The sequence below is a fragment of the Pelodiscus sinensis genome, chromosome 1 (genome assembly GCF_052426305.1).
Source record: "Pelodiscus sinensis isolate ZL-2025 chromosome 1, ASM5242630v1, whole genome shotgun sequence".
NCBI lineage: Eukaryota > Metazoa > Chordata > Testudines > Trionychidae > Pelodiscus > Pelodiscus sinensis.
This window is the reverse complement of record NC_143052.1, coordinates 119,626,483-119,637,591: the sequence shown is the minus strand read 5'-3', so window position 1 is coordinate 119,637,591 and position 11,109 is coordinate 119,626,483. Positions and strand designations below refer to the sequence as shown.

The following is an 11,109-nucleotide window of genomic DNA, read 5'->3' as shown; positions in this document are numbered from 1 at the left end:
CCATTGGATCCTAGCCCAGGACTGAAGTGGGAGAGACATGGAACGTCTCTATTACCTCCTCCTGGTGCCCAGACCAGCCTCCCTCAGTCCACTTCTATCTGGCCCACCCTCTCTTTTGTTTGAGGCATGGTCACAGTCAGTGTTCACCATAAAATGAGTGCTTGTGAGTGCAGCCACACAGGAGAAATTCAAATGCCACCCAGATGATTAGCAGAGTGCCCACAGCTGGCAGCAAGATTTTCTACTGGTTGTGCACATCCCCACATGCCTTGGTGCACATAACAGAATTTATTCTGCAAATGGATGATAAAAAATAGAGAGAACATTGGTCACATCCCCCTTCCTCCTCCAGTGGAGAGTTCCCAATCAGTCCCAGTAGCTGCTGGTCAAACAAGCGTTCTCCTGCTCTCTTCCCAGAGTCCAGTTATTTTTCCTCAGCAGGGACAGGCGGATGGGTAAAGGGTCAGGCCCCTTTGTATAGGGTGGGTTTTACCCCTGCTCAAACTCTCTTGTGGATTGCTTTTCCCAGCTATAAACTTTCTCTCTGAGGACGGGACAGGACAAGACGGGGTGTCCTTTATCCCTGCCTAACTTGACTATCAGTGTTGCCTTTTAAGGAGATCTTCCATTTGGAACATGCTTGGCAGCTACTGATGGCTGCCTTAAGGGCTTATTGGCCCAGCCCGTTCTGCTCCTTTCTTTCCTTCATCTCCACGTGAAGGTTGCAACCCACACCACGCTGTCTAGTGTGGAAAAACGCATAAATTCAGAGAAAAAGTTGTTCATGCTTGAAAAGGAGACATTACTTAAAGATGACAAGTAAAAGGAAAACAGATAACTGCAAGTGAATTGCTGGGCAATGTAACAAACACAGAAAAAGGATTGTCTAAAAATGAGACAAAATCCTTTCTTGGTTTATTCTTGTTTTGGAAAAATAAAACAGAGTTCACATTTTGTTAACATTTTAATTTTACCTTTGACTATATAATAATTCAAGATGTAAAAAGGAAGTCAAATTCTATAACCCCAACGGAAATGATTCATGTTTTTAAATAAAAAGACAGTTTGCAATTTCCAGAATTAATTTCATCTCCAAAAGTGGATGAAACAAGAGTGCCATTATTAAAACTCTTTTCATCCTACAACATGCACCGAGGAAAAAAATCAGCTGATGGACAGATAAATCATTTTTGATAAATCAGGTACTGTAGCTTGCTTCTCTGCTTTGCATATGATATGGAAAATCATTTAGTATTTAAATTAGGTTATTATACACACAATCTCGCCATGTATTTTCTACAAAAGAATAATCTTTAATGTTAAAATATTAGTTCCAATCCTCAGAAAATCTGTGTATATATATATATAGAGATATATAATGAGAATAAGAATGTTGGTGATTCTTTTTTTGCTTATGAAATATGTCAGTTTGATACCACTAAAATGAACATCTCTACTTATCAACAGCATATTGTTACAGTCAGTCCACTCAAATTCTACCCCCTACATGAGGCTTTTAAGGGATATGGAGAAGACAGGGTCCTCACACTAAAAACCTTACAATCTAAATGAACGACAAATAGAAAATGAAGTATAATGAAAAAAATATGATTCATCAGGGAAGTTTATTACAGAGGGACCCCCCTGAACAGCTGTTCCTCTGCTCCTGCAGCTGGTTTGCCTACCTCCTAGAGGGACAGCAAAGCTTCTGCAGTGCTTGCTTTGAGTGACCTGCATTCTGGGACACCACAGCAGTTTGTTTCCTGGTTGATTTTTGTGCTTTTAATTTTTATTTTTTTTTGCCATGGAGACAGAGCTGCTCCTGGGCAGCGATGGCCCCACACTGTAATGCTTCAAGTTCTGCTGCATCTACATGAGACCTTCATGATGCTCATGCCAGGTCTGGATTCTGAACCCAGCCAGAGTCCCTTGCTCAGGCTGCAGCAGCACTGTTCTTGCCCTCGAACTTCTTCCAGGAGAGGCGATTTTGGAGGCTGGAGACAAGTTCAGACTGGTGGGATTGGCTCGTCACGGAGCAGTGGGACGACCAGGCTTGGCTTCAAAACTTCAGAATGCATAAGGCCTCCTTCCAGGAGCTGTGTACCTGGCTCACCCCTGCCCTGCAACAACAGGACACCCACCTGCGCCCTGCCATCCCCTTGGAGAAGAGGGTGGCTATCGCCCTCTGGAAGCTGGCCACCCCCGACAGCTACCGCTCCATGGGACACCAATTTGGCATGGGGAGATCTACTGTTGGTGCTGTGTTGATGGATGTAAAAACCTCTCGGGAGACTGTCCATGCGGGATAGGGGGAGTGTAACAGTAAAGGGGGGGGGCAATGGAGTGGGAGTGGGGGAGGGCTCCTGGCCTCTCCCTGTCCTACTGCTGTGAAGGGGCTGCCGAGGGGTCTGACTCCTGGGGTCTTTGGGGGAGAGAGGATGGGGAGGCACCTCCCAAGGTCTCGGGCAACCCCTCTAACTTCCTATTCTGTGTGTTTGTATGTGTCTATTTCTGCAGGTGGTGAGGGCCATCAACTTGGAGCTGCTGAACAGTATTGTCCACCTCGCTGACCCTGATGCAGCACTTAGGGAATAAATTGCCAGCCTCCAGCTTCTGGAAAGGCTGGAGTTTCTGAACACACGGGTGTCATGCATCTTACCCGACCAGCTGACGAAGATGTCCAAAAACTGGCCGTAGTAGTCAACCGGGGCCTGAAGGACCATTGAAAACTCTCTCTTCTGGTTGATGTACTGAGATGCCCAGTGGTTGAGGGCCCAGACGGGGATGTAGGTGCCATCAATATGCTCCCACCCACAGATGGGGTCCACGTCGCCCAGGCAGATGACCCTGTGCAGTAGGAAGGTGTTGATGGCCTTCACCACCTGCAGGAGACAAACAAATAAAAGAGAGAATCAAAGGGGTACCAGAGCCCTTGAGAGGTCTCCGAGTCCCTGCCTTCCTCCCAAATACCCCATGAGCTGCCCCCATGTAGCTCATTCCCCTGGCAGGGCTGTGTGAGGGGGGGACTGGAGAACCACCTGGGGACGGGGGCTTCCTCCGCACCCCCTCCACTCCCAACTCCTCCTTTCCCTAGGGTCTCTCTTTCCAGTACTTCCCCTCCGCTCTCCCTCTCCCCCCGGGGACTACAGCCCAAGAGCGCCATACCTGTATGACAAAGGTGGGCCCCAATGGTCGACTTCTCCATGTTGAACTGACAGATCGGTAACAGTCTGGTGTGGCAAGCTTCCAAATGGCAATTGTGACCCACTTCTCCAGGGGGATGGTGGGTCGCATCTGGGTGTCCTGTCGTGTGAGGGCAGAGACAAGCCACACATAGAGCTCCAGAAATGTGGAGCCATGGATGGTCGTCCCACTGCTCCACCACTAGCTGGTCCTACTAGTCAGAATTGGTGTCCAGCCGCCCAAAGCAGCGCTCCACAGTGGGGTGAATCTGAAAGAGCTGCACTCCCAGACACGTTGAGGATCTCCTCGAACAGTTTGGGGTCATATTCTTGCTGGGCCTGGAGGGAAGCCTGCAGAAACTGCAGCAGAAACTGCAGCATGACAGTCAGGTGCCGTCGCATGCCCAGAGGCAGCTCCAGCTTCATAACAGGGAGTGCTGTGGTGTCCAAACACAGGGCAATGAAAGCATGCAGTGGAAATGCTTTGCTGTCCCTCAGAGAGGTAGGCAAGCAGATGATGAAAAATGGCTATACAAGGGGCGGGGGGGGGGGGGTCCCTTTAAGCACACATCTCAGGTAGCAGCTCCAGGAAGTCACTGCTGAACTAATGCCCTGCCTGAACTGGTTCCAGGTGGCCTTAAATGTGAAATAGCATCGACACTGATTGGATGCTCTATTTCAAAATAGCAAATTGCTATTTCAATGCGTTTTATGTGTAGATGCGTTATTTCAAAATAAACAATTCCAGAAGATATCTTCCGGAATAGCTTATTTCGAAAAAAGCGTGCAGTGTAGATGTTCCCCGTCAACACAGAATGCCAGTGATCCTCACTACCCTGGAAAGTGCAATTTGAGACTAAAGCATTTTTCTCTGGCCATTTGGCCTAATCTGTCTGCTGAATTTAATGGAGAACACAATGGACTCTAACCTATGATCTATTTGTAAAAGGCCTCATCTGTCATTACCAAATATCCTAACTAATCAATCTTTCTTAAATATTTTGTCGGACAAGTAGCTCATTAGGATAGCCTTTCCGATTTGGTGAGGTTCCGATTGGGGGCCATGGAAATAACATCTTTTCACTTTAGTTGAAAAACAAAATTCTCTCTTCTAACCTATAAGTTTTCCTTTTTTGAAATGATAAAGTTGTTTCTTCTCCTTATGAAGTTTTTAGAACAACATTTTTTAGGGAATCCTATAAGGCTTTTAAAACTGGTTAGGGATCAAGATTTAACCTTTTTCCAGTTTTAGTAGTATGATAATAATCTCGGGCCTTGTTAGCTACGTTGTGATGCTGCACAGGCTTGTTGGGAGTGAGGATGTTGAGAGGTAGGTAACTGACTAATCATGTAGTTGATACAATTTGTCCCAACTACAGGATTAGTCAAAGCAGAAGGCGCTCTGTAATTGGCTCGTACGGGGTTCAGGAGCTACCCCCACTGCGGTTCTGCAGTTTAAATGCAGGAGCCAGGTGTGCAGGCAGCCCAGTTCCCACTACATTTTAAACTGCAGAGCTGCAGTGGGGGTAGGTCCCCAACCGGTGTGAACCGGGACAGAGCTGGGCCCCCTTTAGCTCTGCATCTCAAATGTAATAAGATCCACCCAGATCTTACTACATTTAGAATGCAGAGGTGCAGCATCCCCGGACTGGCATGAGACTGGGCCAACTGTGGGTAGAGGCTGTTTTGTGGCAGCCTTCCCTATATCTCCCCTGCCCTCCTCCCCCCCTCCCGCTGCTGCCTCTATCTATCAGAAGCAGCAGCGGGGGGTGAGGGAGGCAGGCATCACCGGAGAGATGAAGCTGGGGGGGAACTGGCTTTTAAGCCGGCTCCTCCCCGAACCAGCTCCTGTCTACCCCCACTCCCTTTGATACAGAGGCAGCAAGTAGGAGAGAAGCAAGTAGTTGACTCTACTCGTTTATAGCCCTAGTTGGGAGCACTGTCTGGGAACTGGAAGTGTTTATATCTTCCCTGTAACATGATTTGACCCCTAGTGTAGATGCAGCCATACATATTACACTTTAAAAAATAACCAGCTAAATCACATTTCAAAATCTAAATATTCCAATCAATTGTACTCATGTGAAAGCACAAATTAGCACAAGTCAATTTCTGGTCCACTCACAATCATGTAAGGAGAAGGCACTTTCATTTTTCTATCTACTAATTTTAAAAAGCACAGTTGGGAGACTACTCATATAGGCAAAATTCCCAACAATTCTAATCGGAGTTTTAAGTATAGAATCAAGCCTATTTCCATAATGTTCATAAGGCAGTGTCCTTTTTTTCATTAATACGTTCTCATGCCCTATCTTAACACTTGCACGTTGTATATGCTAAAATATCAATATGTTTCCAAAGCTATATTCAACATTAAATTTGTAACAGCAGTAAAATCTTATTCTACTTTATGGAACCCTAGAGCATTCACTGTGGAGATGGATGGACCAGGGAGTTTGGGAAGCTATTTGACTTATTCCTACAGACTTCCTGATTAGTTAAGATAGTCCAAGTTTGGGAGGATCGGGAAAGGAAATACATTTGGTAGGTGTAAACACTACATAGAGGAAAGACAGGGCTAAAGACAACTGCGACTCCAAAATATTGATTTAAAGCGATGCATTTGACTAGAAGATACATCTTTTTTTTTTAATTCCAAGTTGTCAAATTCTCCAAGGTTTTTTTTGTTTTAATTAAATCTGCTTTTAAAAGAAATATCTCCCACCACAATTAAAAGTTACTGCTTTTCCTGCAGGGTTCTTCTTTTCATCTTTTTGCTGCCAGTAGATACGTGTATACATTATATTGCACTGTTGCGAACATTCAGTGTATGTCTACACATCATGGCAAAAGTCGAATTAAGCTACACAACTTCAGCTATGTCAGTTGCGTAGCTTCAGTCAAAATAGCTTTACTCGGCTTTTGGCACTGTCTACACAGGAGGAAGTCGAAGGAAGAGCACTCTTCTTGAAATGAGGGTTACCGTGCGTTGGAGTAAGAAATCCTCCAGCTCAGCATTATTTAAAAATAATGGCTTGCAGTGTAGACACGCTCTTTGTTATTTTGGAATAATGTCAGTTGTTCTGAAATAATGCTCCTTTGTAGACATAGCCTCAGGGTGGTCCAAATCCAAGACCCTTTGAAGTTAGCAGTTTTTTCACTTACTTTGGGGGGGGCATCAGGATGTGCCCTGAAAAGTGAGCAGGTGAGTCTCCACTGTTGTAGCAAGCATACAATGGGTTCTCTCTAAACCAATGATTCTTTGCCTGAGGCTTTTAAGCCGTAAGCGACGTTTTAACATGTCTCTGCTGCTCTTTGAAAAGCATATTAACCAATCAGGGTGCTTTTACTGTTATTAATCAATTGTAGTAGATAAAATACTTGGTCAGTCATTTTGCTGTGAAACTATATATGTAAACAAAATAATGAATTCACACTATAGTAGGTCTTCTGGGAAACGCTGATTACTAATTTGGTTCTGGAATCCCTGGAGACTAAGAATCACTGCTCAAGACATTGAATAAGAGACTTATTACTGCCACAAAATGTAATATAATGTAATTAAGCTTGATAAATAAACTCCCCATTAAAGACACCTACATTAAAAACTTGAAGAGGTTACTAATCTCTTGTATATTTGAAGATGAACTTGTATATTTGAAGATGAACTTGCCATGCCATTCCAAACAAAAACTTTCAGCATGTAGCGACTCTATGCTTACTTAAAACAAACCAACAAAACAACGGTTTTGTACAGACATTTATTGTATAAAGAAGAATATGATTTTCATGCTAATTTACAATGGGATATTTGGGTCTGACAGAATATTTACATTCAAGTTTATACATTTATTCAAGTTTCATATTAGATACAGTCAACATATATCATGAACATGTCTTCAAAGCTAAAAAGTCATCTTTATATTATTTTACCAAAGTCTTCAAAGGATTTGCTGGAAATGGATTGTTTCCTTTTCCTGCAGTACCCATCATTTCCCTGTTACAGTATTTGAAAGGAAACCTGACTTGCAGAAGTTAATGTCATAAAAATACTTTAATCGTTTTCTTCAAGTTAGACAGAATTTCCAAATAGCAAAATACAGGGGATTTGATTCTGCCTCCAGATATGCAGGCGACTGTTTCTCTGACTTTGTATCAAATTACAAGATCATGCCCTAAAAATTGGACATCAGTAGTTTAAGACATTATTTTGCAGACTCTTTCCCAGAAAAAAAGCACTGTGCAAATGTTAATAGTGAAATGAACTTAATACCTGAACCAGATATAATAATTTATTTTTATCATAGTTATACACACAACGCAGTGACAATATTCAACATTTAAAATAAAAAAATAAGTTGTACAATAAAAATATGCACTAGTTCACGAACAGTTGAAACACATTTTAGCATGCTGCTAAATTGAGGCGGTCCACTACTGGTGCTTTCTTCCTCTGGAAATCCATGAGCTAATGCTCATCACAGACTTAATTTTAGATTATTGCTTATTTGGTAATTTTTTAAAATCAGTTCGTAATCTCTTACTCATTCAAAAAGGACAACTGATTCCAGTTTCTTGGTCACCTTCCAGTTTTTTAAAAAACGTACTAAGATAAAATTGACGCAAACAAGCAACCAACTCAGATACCGTTTGAGTTATTTTTTCTAGCCATGTCAATCAACTACATAAATAAAAAATACCAAGTTCTGGTTTTATTTCAGGAGTTCCATAGAATTCCTTTAGACCAATGCCTCATCTTCTGTCTAGATTTCATAGGGGCTAGTAATTTAAAAATGGAATTACAGAGTACTTGCCAATAGAATGCTATGCTGGCTATTATATTAAGTCAATACATGAAGTTTACTGATTGCCACTGATTCAGCTGATTGTAATATTCTGAAGAGTTTTTGATTTTTGAAGAGGCAAAGCTAGTCCCACACTGTGCATAGATCTTTTCACTTCTGACGGATCCATTCCATCTCTTCTGGCTTCATGTTGTGACATCTCCTCCAGCACTTGTGGGTTGAGACACAGGAGCAGATGGTTGCACTGGTACCATTTCTAATTCAGATTCACGTACAACAATCACTGCATCCCCACTGACATTTATTAGACACTGCGCCTGCAAGGACACATCATTTTGTAAACACTCAAACAGCCTGGAGCATATTTCTGGAGCATATTTTTAGCCTGTGGACTTTACAATGACAATGTAGACCATTGGTAAGCACCCCTGCTCTTTGATGCTTCACTTTTTTATCAAAATAATTTGATTTATGAACTAATATATATGGCATTTTCCTCTAAGATGGGTTACATATGACACAAGCAGGTTCTTTAATTAGCTGTCAGAAAAACTGTCATTTCAATCACAATTTACCTGATTTTTGTTTGGGTTCTCCATGAAAACACACTGTTTCATTATGTACGAGACAACTGCATTCCCCCCTAATGCCGCAACGTGAGCTCTCACCATTGCAAACACTTCAGCAATGAAAGCATGGAGAAAGCCACTAACACCGCCCTCCTAAAAAGGAAAAATAAAAACAGACACAAAAGGATTTTATGCAACTGTCACTAAATAGCATTGGATCTCTTACTTGTGTTTCTCTTCTTTCTAATGATTCCCTTCTAATATTGCTGATTGATATATACTTTAGAGGTGATATATCTTACTCTATACAAAGTGTCCTGTAAAACTGTACTTCCATGTAAAATATAAAGCCTAAACTTGTTTTGAGAGTTATGCATAGCCGCCTTGTGGCTGAATGAGTATTGATGAAAAACAAATGAAAAAAATCCTGCTCCATGAGTATATAAGAATAAAGCAATTATTTGCCTGTACCTGAAATTCTTTAAAATCATCTCCTGAAAATTTCTGTACAGTCCACATTTTTGCTGGAACTCCCTATACAAGTGGCTGTTTGCGATTGTGGGCATACTCTTCAGGGGACTGAGTTTTTCTAATCTAAAACAATATTGTAGAGCTGCAGGCAAAGCCAGCCCCTCAATTCCTTTCACCAACTCAAATTCCTGAAAAAACAGGAACTAAGGGGAGTCATGTGGATCTGTGTAATCATCTTAAAGAACTCCAGGTCACTAAAACAACTTTCTTCTCATTTTAAAGTGGAGAATACACCCTACATAGTTTCTCCTTAGGATAAATAGGTGGCTTTGCCTTTCAGGGAACTTCTTCCAAAGGAGCCCAGTTTTTGTTACAGTGGTCCAACACCTGCTGATGACAGACTGCTTTTTTGAATCTGTCCTGCATGTGGTGGAAGGAAAACCAGACACAGAAGCTGTGGTTTCTGTTCTGCCTCCAGGATAAATAAGGTCTGAGTTGTGGTCAACAGAGGGAAAGCTGTCACAACAGGACTCTATGTTTTGAAAAGCTTAAGGTTGCTTTTTTCCCCCTCCCTCTTGTTTATCTTCCTGTAATGCACCAACTAAACTGGAAGGAGCGGAGAAGCCATTAAAGTATACCACTCCACATATGGCACCCAACCAGACATCTCCACAGCCACCTCGAAGGAAGATACAAAAAGACTAAGGAAAGAAATGGAGGTCAGTAGTGCTTGAGCCAAAATAGCTGCAATAAGAAAAGAAGATGAAAAGTAGGAACACTGGACTTCTCTTGTGTCTGCCTACTGGCACACAGCAAAAGGGGCACAACTTATATTAGAAACCTGAATGACAAGTTTTTACTGTCCCAGTTACTAAAGAAGGACGTATCACCCACTAGTTCCTGACTGGTGAAGAGTTTAGGAGTGGGAAAACAGGAAAGGTAGATGATTAATTGATAAAAGGCCAAAAATGTTTTTATTTTTCCACATTTCCATACATACAGCCTAAAGAAAGTCAACTGCAGCAAAGAAACCCAAAATATGGACAGTAGTTTATCATCTGCATAAGACATACCCTATCAATCTAAATCTCCATAGATTACTGCATCAGTGCAAAAAGATTGATAAAATAAGGATCCAAGTAAGTGGATATAATAATCTAATATATAAAATCTTTTCCTTCCTCAATGTATCATCTACATGGAGACTGCAATGCCTAAAGACATAGGATAAAACAGAAATACAGCACCTTTCACTTTTTGAAACACAGGATTTTGCAAACACCTTTAAAAGTGTTAAAGGGTCGTTAGACCACTTAATATTACACAAGAGAACTGATAAACCATCATAATTAAGTAGAAAACACTATACATATGCGATTTCAGAACACTTAACTGTACAACTGTGGATATAATTAGCAACCATGTTTAGATATTATGATTGCTAACTGTATTACATTACATTTGAGGGCAATATTGTGTTAGGTACTGTGCAAAGGCTGATCTATGTCCTGAAGAATTCAGGTGGGAAAACTTAAGTACAGAGAAATTAAGACCTTAGGGTGAGGTATGATGTAATTTAATTGATCACTTTGAAAAATAACATTAAGTTTTTAATTAAATTTTAATGATATGTAAATTACAAGGCCAAAATGTGTAAGATTCAAATGTGAAGTATGGCAATCCAAAGCTTCTACATGATAGCTACTGGCAGTAAGCTGCTTCCTCTGCTTATACACAGGGGCAGGCTTTTCAAACATTTAAAGCATTCCTGAAGCATGGCTGGAAAGGTTTGGAATGCTGCTTGTTCAAGTGGCCATATGTAATTTGGGAATCCTTGCAAAGACAAAGTGTGGGTGTTGTGCTGTGTTTGGCCAATACCAGTGATAATGGACCAATGATAAGTTCCCTGACCATGTAATGCTATTTTACTGACTACATGGGTGAGTAACTCTTCTATGTACCAATCTGCAGAATAAACAAATTAGCCCTTTTTATAATGTGAGAGGAATGAAAAAAGAATCACTTTTATGAGACTCCCATTTTCTTAGCACACAGTGTCAGAGTTGTGAAAAGTCAGCTCTC

The 11,109-nt window shown here is 41.6% G+C and overlaps 1 protein-coding gene across 10 annotated transcripts in view; it reads right to left on the bottom strand.

The window, feature by feature from the left end:
- Window positions 1-6,924: 6,924 nt before the first annotated feature.
- C2CD5 (C2 calcium dependent domain containing 5) overlaps window positions 6,925-11,109 on the bottom strand; it is a 126,280-nt gene continuing 122,095 nt past the window's right edge. For all 10 annotated transcript variants that reach the window (XM_025183726.3, XM_006121265.5, XM_025183729.3 and 7 more), the window contains 2 exons: window positions 8,563-8,709; window positions 6,925-8,304 (listed from right to left, as the gene is read on the bottom strand). In XM_025183726.3, the coding sequence (XP_025039511.2) occupies window positions 8,173-8,304; window positions 8,563-8,709 (279 nt within the window). In that variant the 3' untranslated portion in view covers window positions 6,925-8,172. The remainder of the gene's footprint in view (window positions 8,305-8,562; window positions 8,710-11,109) is intronic.